Source organism: Eublepharis macularius, chromosome 1, assembly GCF_028583425.1.
Source record: "Eublepharis macularius isolate TG4126 chromosome 1, MPM_Emac_v1.0, whole genome shotgun sequence".
NCBI lineage: Eukaryota > Metazoa > Chordata > Lepidosauria > Squamata > Eublepharidae > Eublepharis > Eublepharis macularius.
This window is the reverse complement of record NC_072790.1, coordinates 221,680,716-221,696,229: the sequence shown is the minus strand read 5'-3', so window position 1 is coordinate 221,696,229 and position 15,514 is coordinate 221,680,716. Positions and strand designations below refer to the sequence as shown.

At 49.5% G+C, this 15,514-nt stretch overlaps 1 protein-coding gene across 2 annotated transcripts in view; it reads left to right on the top strand.

Moving 5' to 3' along the window:
• Positions 1-2,621, top strand: part of FZD3 (frizzled class receptor 3) — a 37,436-nt gene extending 34,815 nt beyond the window's left edge. For both annotated transcript variants that reach the window (XM_054979892.1, XM_054979900.1), the window contains 2 exons: positions 638-871; positions 2,408-2,621. In XM_054979892.1, coding sequence (XP_054835867.1) covers positions 638-871; positions 2,408-2,621 — 448 coding nt within the window. The remainder of the gene's footprint in view (positions 1-637; positions 872-2,407) is intronic.
• Positions 2,622-15,514: the final 12,893 nt, after the last annotated feature.

Below are 15,514 nucleotides of genomic sequence, written 5' to 3'. Positions count from 1 at the left end.
CTTATTGAGGTTTCGATTTTCTTTCTTATGCTCTGACTTATGTCGAGGGTAAATAACCTCAGTGGAAGGCCTTTTTCATTTAATAGAACCTCATCTGAGCTGGTTAAGTAAACTTTTTTCCAGTATCCAGTCATCACAATACTATAGGCTTGAGATTATACAATTCTGTCTATGTATTTGACAGAAGGCCACCCCTGTAAATCACTGCAAACATATAAAGGGTACATAGAAGGCTTTGGGGAGGTTTGGGTTTAAGGATGCAACTGATCCTGTCCACTGTGCAAACTACAGTACCCGTATTCTGGGGTTTAATGTAGAGTTTCTTTTGTAGCAGGTTTGTTAGGTGTAACTGCAAGTGAAATTTTTACTCTTCTTCAACCTATGGCAGTTTTTATATCAGGAACAGAGACGATAGAATGGCTCCTAACCATTTAATATTTCTTCTTCTCCCCTTCCTCCTGCAATACTGGCATAGATTACTGTGAGGAACACACCATTTCCCCATCTAAATAGAAGTGTAATAACACCAGGCATCTCTGATTCACATAGTGTGTTCATCAGATAGTTTTTGGCTATCTGCCCTGTACACTGTTGTGTCTTCCTGACATTGAACTAATTTAGTGTCGCTATTCCCCAGGGTTGTGAATGAGAGCCGGCAAGTTCTACAAGAGCCGGACTTTGCTCAGTCTCTGTTGAGAGACCCCAACACACCTATAATTCGCAAATCCAGAGGCACCTCCACCCAAGGGACCTCTACTCATGCTTCCTCTACACAGTTGGCTATGATGGATGACCAGCGAAGCAAAGCGGGCAGCGTCCATAGCAAAGTCAGTAGCTATCATGGCAGCTTGCATAGGTCACGAGATGGCAGGTGAGATTAAAATCTTGTCATATGAACACAACGTGTATAAGTAGAGTGTGTGTTTATATTGAAGCAGAAGTAAGCCAGTGGCTTTAGGAATTATGAGGAAGTAGTAACACTATTCTTAATGATTTGGTGTAGTCTCCTCCTGATACAGTAACACACATGCACATGCACCATGCACAAATCATAGAATCATAGAGTTGGAAGGGCCATACAGACCATCTAGTGCAACCCCCTGCCCAGTGCAGAATCAGCCTAGAGCATCTCTGACAAAAATCCATCCAGCCTCTTCTTGAAAACTGTCAGTGAAGGGAAGCTCACCACCTCCCTAGGCAGCTGATTCCACTTTTGAACTACTCTGACCATGAAAAAGTTCTTCCTAATATCCAGCCAGTACCTTTGTGCATGTAATTTAAGCCCATTGTTTCGGGTCCTACCCTCTGCTGCCAACTGGAACAGCTCCCTGCCGTTCTTCAAATGACAGCCTTTCAAATACTTAAAGAGAGCAATCATGTCCCCCCTCAACCTCCTCCAAACTAAACCTTCCCAAGACCCTTAGCCTTTCCTCGTAGGGCTCAGTCTCCAGACCCCTGACCATCCTCGTCGCTCTCCTCTGCACCCTCTCAATTTTGTCCACATCCTTTTTGAAGTGAGGCCTCCAGAACTGCACACAATACTCCAGGTGCGGCTTGACCAAGGCAGTATAGAGAGGGGCTATGACCTCCTGCGATTTCGACGCTATGGCCCCTTTGATACAACCCAGGATTGAATTGGCCTTTTTTGCCACTGCATCACACTGACTGCTCATATTTAGTTTACAGTCCACTCTTACCCCAAGATCTCTTTCACATATACTACTGCCCAGAAGTGTATCCCCCATGAAACCTTGTTATCCAAATCTGTTTAAAAGTACAAAATGTTACTGGGATTCACATTGGCAATTGCCTTTCTGAACCTTGAGTTGTACTTTCCCCTTTCAAAGTAGAGATATCCAGACCATGTGAGGGCATCCAGCCTCATGTGGAGAGACAAACAATGCTGTCAAAGAACTTAGAAATGATCAGGCCATTATATAAATGAGAGTACAGTTACTATCCGTACACTTAGCCTTTAAGTATTTCATGTACTTTCCCACCACACCACCCCCATTTGACTGCTATCATGCATCAAGTATTTTGCGCTACTTTCTGAATGTAAAACATGATGATAAAAGCAAAGACATTTCCACTGTAACATGTCGTCCATACTGCACTGAACCATTAACATACCTCGCCCAGGTCTAACTCGGTCTTAGGTCTTAGGCAGGAATCTTTCAGGCCTCAACTCAAAACCTTTCAAGCTGGAGATGCCAAGTGTTGAACCTGGGACAATTTTAAAGTAAAGCAAGTATTATTCCACTGAGCTATGTTCTGTTCCCTAGCCAAGTTTGCTCTGCAATGTTGCATGTATTTGGGGTAAAGATGTTAGTCTCTGCACCTTTATGGATGTGTACACACACTGTAGCCTTATTATTACTGAAACACGTTAGTTTTTATGAATTAGGTATACCCCCTGCAGTTATCGAGGGCTTGAAGATAGACTACCTCATGGCAGTATGTCTCGACTGACCGACCACTCCAGGCATAGCAGTTCCCACCGGCTCAACGATCAATCTCGTCACAGCAGCACCAGAGACCTCAGTGGTAATCCAGTGACTCACATAACACATGGCACAAGCATGAATCGAGTTATAGAAGAAGATGGTACTAGTGCTTGATCTCTTTTCCCCTGGAGCTGAATTCAAAATGACCAAATACTCAGCATTCTCAGTCTTATCTGGTGCTAACTTTGTGGAAAGACCCAAACTGGGTGCTGCCTTTTTTTCTCTTTGTATCCAGCTCTTTGGCAGAATGGTTGCCTCATAATGAGGATGCTACTTGATGAAGTCTTAAAGCTAATGGTTAATAATATTTGCATTTTGGACTCCTCCTTTATGGATTTTATTTATTTGATGACATTTCCCCATCTCTCTCACCAATTGACTCTTTAAAAAAAAGAATTATATATGCCTCTGTAAAAGACATACTATGAAGGTCTTGTGAAAATTTCCCCAAAGCAGAAGACGATGACTTTTTTGTTTGAAGAAATTCCTCCCTGCAGCTTTTTTTTTTTTTTTGGTCTCTGATTAGATAATAAACTGGTTACTTGTTCTCTTGCAGCACAGAGGGTGGGCTGCATATTAACAACTGTACAAAGGACATCTGTGAGGAATCAGCGGGAGATCTTAAGCAGTTACACTGGAAATACAGCAGAAGGATAATGAATGTTCAGTAAGAAGAAGCTTTGTGTAAGGGTGTCGGCTCTCAAGTGAAATTACTATCTCAGTTGCGGGGTGGGTGGTAGGGAGGCAGGGTAGAAACAAGGGGTGTATAGCTTCTTGTAGTATTGTTTTTATAGAAAAATGTTCTGATTTCCTACATGTTTACAATTTTTACACAGGGAAAGGAGAAAAGTGGAGCTGAATGGCAAGATGAATTCAGCATCTTCAAACCTCTTCATGGGCAATCAGTGGATGAGAGGCAAATAGACTTGTCAGCTTAAGCTGTCTGTTTGCTCTCCATATGAAACACCCCCATTCCCAGCCTCTGTCAGTCTCAGTGCCTTGGTCAGTGCTTGCTGTATCTGGGGCACTCTTTAGGAGGGAGGGGCTTGTAGACTCTATTAAAAGAGGAGGAAAACTGGGATGTTTTGCGGGAGGCGAGGCAAAGGGCATTTGGATCTGTAAGTATATTAGGTAATCTCTTGGCTTGTTTAATGGTTATTTGCCAAGGCTTGCTTACAGTCATTAAGAAGAAAATGTTGAATTTCCTGATAATTTCCCATCTCAGGGTCCCAAGATTAATGCAAGGGGAGATTAGTAGAAGGCTTCCTCTCTCCAGGTTCTCACAGGGGTTTTTGTGAGGGAGTTTATTGTTGTACTTCAGTTCTCCATTGTTAAATTTTGCATTGGAGTATAGTGGTATGTTTTTGTGGACATAGCAGACAGTGTCAAGCCATGTTTTAATTTGGGAATGCGCAATTGTATGGCTGATACTTAGAGCACTTCTTCGTCACCTGTGAATGACAGCTTTCATCTGTGGGAGATTGGGAGGGTGAACTTTATAGCTCTTACTGTATTTTTAAGTCTCCTAATTTAAAGATGGCATTATACCCTGTAGACTTTGAAACAGGAAGCATCACTAGGACTGGGCTTTAAAAAAAGTACAAATAATTTTGTGGGCTGAAAGGAACTATGAGGCATGGCAAACTGCTTTTGAAAATGAATGTGGTTTTAAATGAAGACTCGGATGCTGCTGTTTGCGCCACATTCTTCGACACATCTAAAGTATTTCTTTGGATTCCCTGCTTGTGGGTGGGAAACGAGTTTGTTCTCAACTTTATTTCAGATTCTTCAACATTTGTTTAAGGAGCTGCTGACAGTTGACAAAAGCGGACATTTACTGTGGCAGATAGTGATCCCTCTGTTAAACATTAAGGTCCCTGCTGTATGAGAACAGGTTGTAAATATACCCAAATGGCCATCCTACTCCTTGCTAGTGATATGCAAATGCATGCCTCAGAAACCTTTTCTAGAGATGATGCTGCCCACCCTTCCTGGCAGTACACTTGATTTTGTAAGGCAACGACTAGCAAGTATTGCCATCTGGAAACAGTGGTTTGAGTTTAAACCTACCTCACCTACTGCTGCTTATGGTACTACTGAGAATTGTTTTCTTGTTCTTTTAACATGCATCCCTTTTTGGATCTGTATTTGTATGGAGGCCAGGCAAAATCCCATTCACCTAAAAATGGTGCTGGTGTTTGAAGATTGGGAGAAACCTTATCTCATCTTTCTAGAGAGCTGATGCCTAAAAATGGGCTACTGACTTAAATTTTAGTATTTTTTTTTCCTAGCCCTGTTGCTCTCAAGTCATCCCCCCACGAATCATTCTTGAATGGCTTAACTTCAAGGGTTCTTTAAAAATCAAAGTCAGCAAGCAGGGTGCCCACTCCTATGTATATGCAGATGCCTATCGGAGCAGCAGCAGTTGGGGTAAACATCATTATTTTAAAATGAAGCTTCTCTTGGTCAGCTGTGGTGAACCTGCTGAAGTCACAAACCATGGTTGGAGCCACTCCATGTGGTAGCACAACAATTAATCAGCTCGCACAGCTTTCATCTGGCTCTGGCAGAAGCACTGTAGCAGTGTTGTCTTATAGCTTTCCCTAAAGTAACATTAGTGACTAATTTGGAACTTTTCCACTTGAGCAACACAACAGGAATTTCAAAGGAAGCATTTCCATAAGACCACCAAAACGTCTCAGGATTTTTCCTCATCTTTACAATGTGGATTATGGGAAAAGGAAAGAAGGGCTTCACATTGGTCTAACATACACTTCAAAGGAGCAACTCCTTAAAAGGGGTGAACAAGCAGGGAATTGCATTTTGTTCTCAGCATTCATTTAAATTTAGGATGGAAGCAGCAGAGCCGTATTTTGCCTTGTGACCTAGCCAAAGACGTTCATTAAAGGAGAGTGGAAGAAGACCTCAACTGCAGGGGAGCGAGCCTGCCTCAGAAAACCTTGGATTCATATCATACCACCTAATAAATCTCTCTGCTACTAGCTTTTGAAAATCTGAAATTGCTCAGGGCATCTTTACCCGTCATATGTAATTCCTGGCCCAGATCAGGCAGCATACAGGTATACATACACAGACTTTTTGCTGTTCCGTGATCTCCGCATGAATATGAGAGCCCATGCTTGCTTCCTCCTGCTCCTCAAATAATGCATGTGCAGCTTCCAAGTCAAAGGTTGATAGCCTCTTCACACTCACTCACACAGCTGTCATGCTTCAAAGGGGCTGCCGACTTTTTAAAGAAAAAATATTTTTCTCAAATGTTACTGGCACAAGTTTAGCTACTTTTAAACATTTGTTCACTGCCTTATTTTAAAAACGAAATGAGATTTTTTATTTTACATTCAAAAGCTGGTTGGGGCGGATTGGAAATGTGATGCAGAGTGCAGACTAGCAGCCCCAGCTTTTGCAAGCTCAGTATTAAAAAGAAGCTGGTACATCTGGCCAAAATGAGTGCAGCAACTTGATTGCTCTAATTATATATATATCAGTAAACAGGTTATGTTTGCATATGTAGAGATGAAAATTAATTCCAGCTCTCAAGTAAATCTTGGAGTCTCTGTTCCTTTCGATATTTGTGAAGTTCCAAATAGCCATGGAAGAGTCAAGGTAGGCAAGTGTCCTGCTGGATTATCTGCATTGAAAAAGAATCATCTGTCACTTGAAATGGTCTCTGCTAGATTTTACTGCATTGCTGTTGGGAAAGTGGATGAATCAGAACATCTCTGGATTATGTGTCATTCCCTTGTTCCCCATAGAAACCATCACATTTTAAGTATATTGGCTCAATAAGCCCAAAAGCTTAGGTCAGGGCCTCAAATTGCAAATGTGTATAGAAGAGCTTACTTCATAGAGAGATATTTTTTTCTACCCTGGCTTTTGCAAAATGTCACTGAGCAAAAGCTGGAACATAAAGAGAGATTGAACTTAAAAGGGACATGCACTTCTGGCCCTAGTGCTGGTTCTGTCTTTTTATTATGGCATGTTTTGTTGACTTAAATAAGCTGGAGCAGTTCTCATGCAAGATCTTGCACTGTGTATCCTCAGTTGGAATTCTGTGTAAGAACTGTGCTGACTTTGCGTCTAATGAGGAACACTGGCTTCATTTTTCTTTTCTGGAGGATTTGAGTCCTTGGGCACTTTAAGAGACCAACAAGATTTTCAGGGTGTAAGCTTTTGAGAGTCAGAACTCACTTCTTCAGACACTCATCCCCTCATTGCTGTTTAGATTACTAGATCATAAAACGATGGAACTGAAGGAGGCTGAAATTCATCTCACTCAACGCCCACCAGACAGCTCTTCTTGTTTAGCTTATATACTGCCAATTAAATACTTTGGATGTTCTTTTCGGGAGTTCTTTTTTGCTAGTTAGAAGACTTGCCATTCCCACTGAATAATCTCTCACTTACTAAATTGAATAAATTACTGGTCTTTGCCTTAGCTTTTAAACATATCTCCTCACTGTCCTAATCTTGCTGAGTCTGATTGACAGCTCTGCCTGACCAACTTTAGCATATGTATTTTTTTAACTAGACACCATCAGCCAGCTAGTCCAGTCCTCACCCCAATTCCAAATACTTTTTCTGCCTTTGCCTGACCGTTCCAGATGCATACCTGGAGCATTTTCATTACCCACTTACACAACATGGAGTAGAAGATGTGAGCACTCGTTGCAAATGGGATTCCTCTGTGCTGCTGCTATGGATGGATGGGGGTCTGCAGGCACAAGTGTCTTTCTCACCTCCCTCCATTTTTCATCCGTCTCTAGTACATTTTTATCCTGCCAGTCCATTCAGTTTTATGCTAACAAATACCCTGTATGGTGGTTTATGTCAGGGCTTGCTGCCGCTGCCGCTGGGCGTGGCACTGGGCGGTCTGCTCCTGACGTCACAGGGGGACCAGGGATTCTGCAGGACCCTGCTCTGTGGAAGGAGGGGCGGTATACCTCACCCAGACTCCCTCTCAGTCCACTCGCTGGCCTGCTCAACCTGGCCTGCTTACCCTCTGCGTCCTCCTTCATCTCCTCCTTCCAGAACTCTCCTCCAAACCTCCACCCTTGCATCTTACTGCTCTCACTCCACATCATCACTCCTCACTCACACCCACCACCACAGGGCTCTTCCCAGCCAGCTTTTATAGGGCTTCCTTCTACTGCCCCACCCCTCTTCCAGCCTGGCCTTGGGCTGCACCAAGCAGTTGCAGCTGGGGTAGCTGATCTGGCCCCACTGACCAGCACCAGCTGTGCCTTGTTCTCTGGCTGCCCAGCCTCCCTGCCTTGGCTGATTGCTGAAGGCATGTCCAGCTGCAGTCCCCTGGCTAGCAGCCCAGCCTCCCTGGCAGAGCTGATGGCTGAAGGTGGGTCCAGCTGCGGCTCCTTGGCTGGTTGCCCAGGGCTTCCTGCAGAGTGCCTCCAATAGCCCCACCTGGAGTGGCTTGGCTTTTGGCAACTCCTGGGCCAGGCTACTATTTTCTAGCTGGGGCATGGCTTTGGGTTGTTGGGGCTGCTGCTGCTTCTCCTCCTCAGGTAAGGTCTTTGGGTGGGTGACTGCTGGGCTCCCAATCCCTCTGCCCTTGCCCCCTTCCGCCTTGCCTAGCCCCCTTTCCCTCCCTAGGGGAGTGGGACTCGCTGGCCTCTCTCTGTCTCCCCCTGCCTCCTGAGGCCCTGGGCTTTTGCTCCTTGCCCCTGGCACCGGCAGGTTCTGGCTCCATTTGCCTGTGGGAGGGGTTGACCTGCTGTCCCCCAGCTGCCCCCTCTGCCTGCCAGTCAGACCGGTTGACCTGCTGTCAGCTGGCTGACCAGTTGACCTGCTGTCTGCTGGCTGCCCCCTCTGTTTGCCCATCAGCCTGGCTGACCTGCTGTTCCCTCCTACCAAGTCTGGGGGCTGGGACCCAGACCCCGGACACACCCCCCCGCTTAGCTTTGAGTTGTGGGGGTCAGGGTCAGACTCAAACATGCGGGACATGAAGTCCGCATCCACATGCTGCGCCCCCTTGCGGTACTTGATGGTGAACCGGAAGGGGAGGAGGGAGAGGTACCACCGCAGCACACGGGGGTTGTGTGCCTTCATGTGGTGGAGCCACTGCAGGGGCGCATGGTCCGTTAGTAGGACAAAGGGATTATTGGCCAGGTAGTATTGCAGGGCCCCCACTGCCCACTTGACCGCTAGGGCCTCCCGCTCCACTGTTGCATAGCGCCTCTCTGCGGGCTGCAGCTTCCGACTCAGGAAGAGGATGGGGACGTCGGTTCCGTCACGTTCCTGAGTCAGGACTGCCCCAAGGCCGGTGTCAGAAGCGTCTGTGGCCAGCGTAAAGGGTCGGTCAAAGTCCGGGTTCCACAGGGCTGTGGTATTAGAGAGGGCTGACCGCAGGTCCTTGAAAGCTGCTTCTAGTGCTGGGGTCCACCGGACTTGGTTGGGCAGCCCCTTCTTTAAGCAGTCTGTCAGGGGGGCGGCTCGGGAGGCAAAGTGGGGGATGAACCGCCCGTAATACCCCAGTAGTCCCAGGAAACGTTGGACCTGCTTCTTGGTCCGGGGCTGGGGGGCATCAGCTATTGAGGCCACCTTGTCTGGTGGTGGGCGAACTCGGCCTCCCCCGACCACAAAGCCCAGGTACTGGAGTTCCTGGAACCCCAGGTGGCTCTTCTTTGGGTTAGCCCGTAGTCCGGCTCGCTGGAGGGCCCTCATGACAGCTTCCAAGTGTTGGAGGTGGGTGGGCCAGTCCGGGCTGAAGATGATGATGTCATCTATGTACGCCATTGCATACGCCCGGCACTCTCCCAGCACTTGGTCCACCAGCCGCTGAAACGTGGCAGCTGCCCCGTGTAGACCAAACGGCATCTTCTTGAACTGGAAGAGGCCTCGTGGGGTGGCAAAGGCTGTCTTCTCCCGGTCCGCTGGCCGCACGGGCACTTGCCAGTAGCCCTTCGTCAAGTCTAGGGCCGACAGGTAGCGGGCGGACCCTAGGTGGTCTACCAACACATCTGCTCGGGGCATGGGGTATGCATCGAACTGGGCCACCTTATTCAGTTCGCGATAGTCGATGCAGAATCGGGTGGTCCCATCCGGCTTGGGCACCAAGACTATCGGGCTCCTCCAAGCGCTTCGCGAGGGCTCGATTACCCCAAGCCTGAGCATCTCGTCGGTCTCCTTCTCCACTGCCTCCCACCGCTTCCTGGGGATGGGGCGCCAGGTAGCCCGGGCTGTCTGCCCCGGGTCCGTTGGAATGGCATGTTGGATCAGGCTCGTGCTGCCCGGCCTGCGGGAGAAGACCCCGGGAATCCGAGCCCAGAGGTCTTGTAGCTGGGCCCTCTGAGCTGGGTTGAGCTGAGGGTCCACCTTGGGCTCCTCAAACTCCGGGGCATCAGTGGTCCAAGGCAGCACACTGTCAGGGAGCTCTAGCGGGTCCTCAGCCACGCCGCACTCCTCTTTTGGGCGCTCGTGCCACTGCTTTAGGAGGTTCACATGCAGGGTCTTCCGCCGACGCCGGCCGACCCCACACTGGACTTCGTAGGTGGTGGGGCCCAGCACCCTTCGAATCTGGTAGGGACCCCTCCATGGGTCCCCTTCCTCTCTTGGGAACACCGAGTGGTGCACGAGGACCTTCTCTCCGGCCTGGAAAGTCCTCATCCGCGCACCCCGGTCATAGGCGGCCTTTTGCTTTGACTGGGTGCGAGTCAGTCTGCGATTTGCCTCCGCTTGGGACTGTTGCACCCGGTCACGGAGCCGGCTCACGTACTCCTGTATGGGGGGCGCGGGGCTGCTGGCCCGGGGCCCCCAGCGTTCCGTCAGCCGGGAGAGCATCCCCTTTGGCTTGCGCCCATATAGCAGCTCGAATGGGCTGAAGCCAGTGGAGGCCTGCGTGGTCTCCCGGAGGGCGAACATGAGCGGGTCGATGTACAAGTCCCACTGGTGAGGCTTGTCCCGCGTCATCTTCTTCAGAGCCTCCTTGACGGTCTGGTTCAGCCGCTCTGCCAACCCGTCTGTTTGAGGGTGGTACGCCGAGGTGAACACCTGCCGGATCCCCAAATTCCGGCAGAGCTGACGCATGGCTGTGGCACGGAACGGGCCCCCCCGATCCGTCAAAATTTCATCTGGCAGCCCCACCATCACGAAAAACTTGGACAGGGCCCGTACCATCCCCGGGGTCTGCATGGTCTTCAGCGGGATGACCTCGGGGAACCGCGTGGCATAGTCCACAATCACCAGGGCAAAGCGATGGCCCCGGGGTGTGCGTGGCAGCGGTCCGATGAAGTCCATTGCGATGCGTTGGAAGGGCGTCTCCATGACGGGCAGCGGGGAGAGGGGGGCCTTCGGTGGGCGGCGGGCTGCCACCCGCTGGCAGGTGGGACACGAGCGGCAGTGGGCCTTCACGTCTGCATTCACGGAGGGCCAGAAGAATTGCTCAAGAACCTTCCTCAGGGTCTTGTGGTGCCCGAGGTGCCCGGCCCAAGCATGCTCATGGGCCGTGCGGAGGACTTCCGCCCGATAGGCTGCTGGCACAAGTAGTTGGCGGACCTCCCCCTGGCCATTTGGGGCACGAGCTATGCGAACCCAGACCCCTCCTTGCTTCTCGATGCGAGGGAGCCGTTGGGACCTCCGTTCATCCCGCACTTGCTCCTCCTCACGAGCGGCTGTCTCTCGCAAGCGCTGCAAGGACTCATCTGCCCCTTGGGCATCACGGAATGGGCGGTCTGCAAGGGTTCCAGCTGGGCCTCCAGCCCGTGGTTCTGCCCCTGGCCTGGTGGAGGGACCCTCTCCCGGGTCGTTGGCCTCCTCCACTTGCAGAGCGGTGGCAACTTGTGGGTCTGTCACTTCCCCTGCCGCCTTCAGCCGAGACCCGGCAGTCCCTGGGGTGTCTCTTCCCAATTTCTTCGCTGCCTGCTGGAGGAGCCTGAAGAACCCTGGGGCATCTCTTCCCAGCAGTATTGGTACGGGTAGGTGAGCTAACTGGGCAACTTCCATTTGGTGGCGGACCCCTAGGTACTCTATCGTGATTAGGGCCGTAGGGTACGGCTGGGTGCGGCCCATCACATCCGTCACTGGGATCCAGCGGTACACTGGGGTGGCAGCTGGGAGGAGCTGGGGCCGAATTGCTGAGACTGCACTCCCAGAGTCCAACAGGGCTTGTAGGATCAGCCGGCCTATCTTCACAGTGGCACATAGACTCTGCACCTGCTTGCCAGGCGGTGGGTTATTTTCCCAAACGAGGGCGCAAACCCTTGGCAAGGCCTCAGTGAGCACGCCGGCTTGCCTCTGCAGCTCCGCTGTCTGTGCTAGTTCTACTGGAGCAGCTGGGTAGGCTGCCTCCAGCTTTCCCCACATCCTATCCTGGCGTTCCTCCAGCCACGGTACAAGCTCCGCTGGGGCGGCGGCCTTGGGAGGCCGCCCCTTGACTGGTGCCTGCGTTGGAACGTCTCTCCCCGTACGGGCCACCAACTTGTCAGGGCTTGCTGCCGCTGCCGCTGGGCATGGCACTGGGCGGTCTGCTCCTGACGTCACAGGGGGACCAGGGATTCTGCAGGACCCTGCTCTGTGGAAGGAGGGGCGGTATACCTCACCCAGACTCCCTCTCAGTCCACTCGCTGGCCTGCTCAACCTGGCCTGCTTACCCTCTGCGTCCTCCTTCATCTCCTCCTTCCAGAACTCTCCTCCAAACCTCCACCCTTGCATCTTACTGCTCTCACTCCACATCATCACTCCTCACTCACACCCACCACCACAGGGCTCTTCCCAGCCAGCTTTTATAGGGCTTCCTTCTACTGCCCCACCCCTCTTCCAGCCTGGCCTTGGGCTGCACCAAGCAGTTGCAGCTGGGGTAGCTGATCTGGCCCCACTGACCAGCACCAGCTGTGCCTTGTTCTCTGGCTGCCCAGCCTCCCTGCCTTGGCTGATTGCTGAAGGCATGTCCAGCTGCAGTCCCCTGGCTAGCAGCCCAGCCTCCCTGGCAGAGCTGATGGCTGAAGGTGGGTCCAGCTGCGGCTCCTTGGCTGGTTGCCCAGGGCTTCCTGCAGAGTGCCTCCAATAGCCCCACCTGGAGTGGCTTGGCTTTTGGCAACTCCTGGGCCAGGCTACTATTTTCTAGCTGGGGCATGGCTTTGGGTTGTTGGGGCTGCTGCTGCTTCTCCTCCTCAGGTAAGGTCTTTGGGTGGGTGACTGCTGGGCTCCCAATCCCTCTGCCCTTGCCCCCTTCCGCCTTGCCTAGCCCCCTTTTCCTCCCTAGGGGAGTGGGACTCGCTGGCCTCTCTCTGTCTCCCCCTGCCTCCTGAGGCCCTGGGCTTTTGCTCCTTGCCCCTGGCACCGGCAGGTTCTGGCTCCATTTGCCTGTGGGAGGGGTTGACCTGCTGTCCCCCAGCTGCCCCCTCTGCCTGCCAGTCAGACCGGTTGACCTGCTGTCAGCTGGCTGACCAGTTGACCTGCTGTCTGCTGGCTGCCCCCTCTGTTTGCCCATCAGCCCGGCTGACCTGCTGTTCCCTCCTACCAAGTCTGGGGGCTGGGACCCAGACCCCGGACAGTTTATGCTAGGTAGTGACTGGCTTAATGTCACCCAGAGAACTTCATAGCAGAATAGGGACCCAAAGTGGCATACATCATTTGCCTATCCACCTCTATTTTAACTTCACAACAATCCTCTGAGTTAGATTAGGCAGAGCGTGTGTGAGTGGCCCAGTGAGCTTTTTTTTAAAAAAAGATCTTAATGATTTTTAATGCAGTCTTTTAAAAGTTATTTTTATTGCATTTTATGTTCCACATTAAACAGTGGATTTCCCAGCACTGAGTATATGACCGAAGGTCTCGTACTGTTCTGAAGTCCAGTGGCGGGTCCTCCCTTAACCCCAAAAACACAACTTTTCAAGCAGCACCGGCAACCGTTTCTATGAGACTAGCAACCAAGCCTGTTTTTTAAAAAAGCTCTAGAAAACAGAGCACCCTCCAGAGGGATGAGCCACCTTGCCTGGCCTTCCTGCTGCAGTGGCGCCCTCCAAAGGGACAAGCCACCTTGCCTGGGCTTCCAGCCACGAAGGGATGGGCCACCTCGCCTAGCCTTCCCATCACAGCGGTGCCCTCTAAAGTGATGGGCTGCCTCGCCTGGCCTTCCCACTGCAGCTGTGCCCTTCAGAGGGATGGGTCACCTTGCCTGGGCTTTCAGCAGCAGCAGCGCCCTCTGGAGGTGTACCAGGATAAAAGGTAGTCGTCTCCAATATGGCTTGCCTTTTATATAATGGGATGTTTTAGACGAAGGAGGTCCTCCCTTTGCTCTGGAGACTTGCTTATTTCATATGGCTTCAGTTGGAAAAGAAACTAGATTAGTCCTCTGTTTACAGGTCCATTATTGTTACTGTTTTATTTCTCGTGACAGCCTTGAATGCTGTGGCTAAGTAAGAGTCAGCAACCCAAAGAGTGGGCTGTTCTTTGAGCAGTGTGGCGGATCGGGCCTCCATCAGCTGGTGGACCCTGCTCTGTCTACCCCTACACTTTACTTTGTTACTTGGGGTTCAGCTGGACAAACATATTCCTTCAAAATGATCTATCTCTCTCTCTCTCTCTCTCTCCAGCTCCAACCAACTGAATCCCCCAACCAACTCCCACCAACGGACTCTCTCATATATCAGTTTCCGCTACGGCCTACCTAAAGTTAGTCTCCTCCCATCCAACCCACAGAAAGTTAGTATATACAAATATTTAACACGCACACACACCAGCCTCTCTTTTTAAATTCACATGTTCCCCACCTTTTCTTCAAGGAGCTCAGGACATCATCTTCCTCTCCTTGTTTTATCCACACAACCACACTGTGAGTTAGATAAGGCTGAGAGACAAAATGAATGATCCAAGGACACACTGTGTTTTAAATAGATTTGAACTGAAGTCCTAGTTTGGGACTCTAACCACTACTCTACTCTGGAAATTAATGAAGTCCTTTGTTCCAAATGCCATCTTTATGGCAGTTATTTCATAATTGTGTATCTTTGGTCAACTACACTGCTACTTTTTCTCATTATTATTTGGATCTACTGTACTCAAACTTCACCATCTGTAGTTGAATGAGGAATGCTTTAATGTATGTGAGTTGTGCATATAGCGGATGCTTGGATTATTAGCATTGTACCTTATCTCCACTGTTAATTGGTACATCTTGCACTAAGCTCCTTGTAGATTTGATCTCTCGTTTACAGTATGCCAGTAAGCTGTTCAGTTTTGTGTTTTTAGCACCTTAACTGAGAGTGTACAAATAGATTACTGTAGCAATGATAAACATTTGGGGGTATGTGTTTTTTAAAAACCATTTGGAATTTTTAATAAAGTGAACAACAGTAACATCAGCTCTTCTTTCTTTTTTTGAAAATAGTTTATTTTACAAATGTGCATGCCACACTCCTCAGCCCCTACAAACTCTTGGGGTGGCTTGTAAACCACAACATCATGTATTAAACATTAAATAGCTATTGGCAAAGATCTTTCAAAAGCTTTTGGCAATCAATAGCTAAAAAACTGTGAATAGGCCACGAAAGTCTTACAACTGCACATGTTGCTTGTTCTAATTATGTACTGTTACATTTTAATAACATTTTTTAAAAAACCTTTACACCAGCAACTTCATTAAGGTAGCCAAAAAAACCCTTTTAATAATATTTTATGTATTTGTCATTTATAGCCTGCCTTTCTCACTGAGACTCAAGGCAGATTACTCAGTGTGAGATTAGTACAGTCAGTTTCAAGGACATTTCCATAAACAATGTCACACACTAAGTTGTAAACACAACTTTACAAAGATACAGTGTTCACAAGAATCCCATATAGAACTGAAGAAATGCTGAAACAGAACATAAGCAATTCTAGGGCTGACATTAGACCACATGAAGCACAGGTAGCTCACAGGAGTACATATTTAAGACAACAGATTGTACATAAGGCAACATAGTGATGAAGTCTATGGTCCTTAACTCATTAGCGAAGCATCTGAGAGCCCCTCCCTACAATACAAAGCCTTTTTG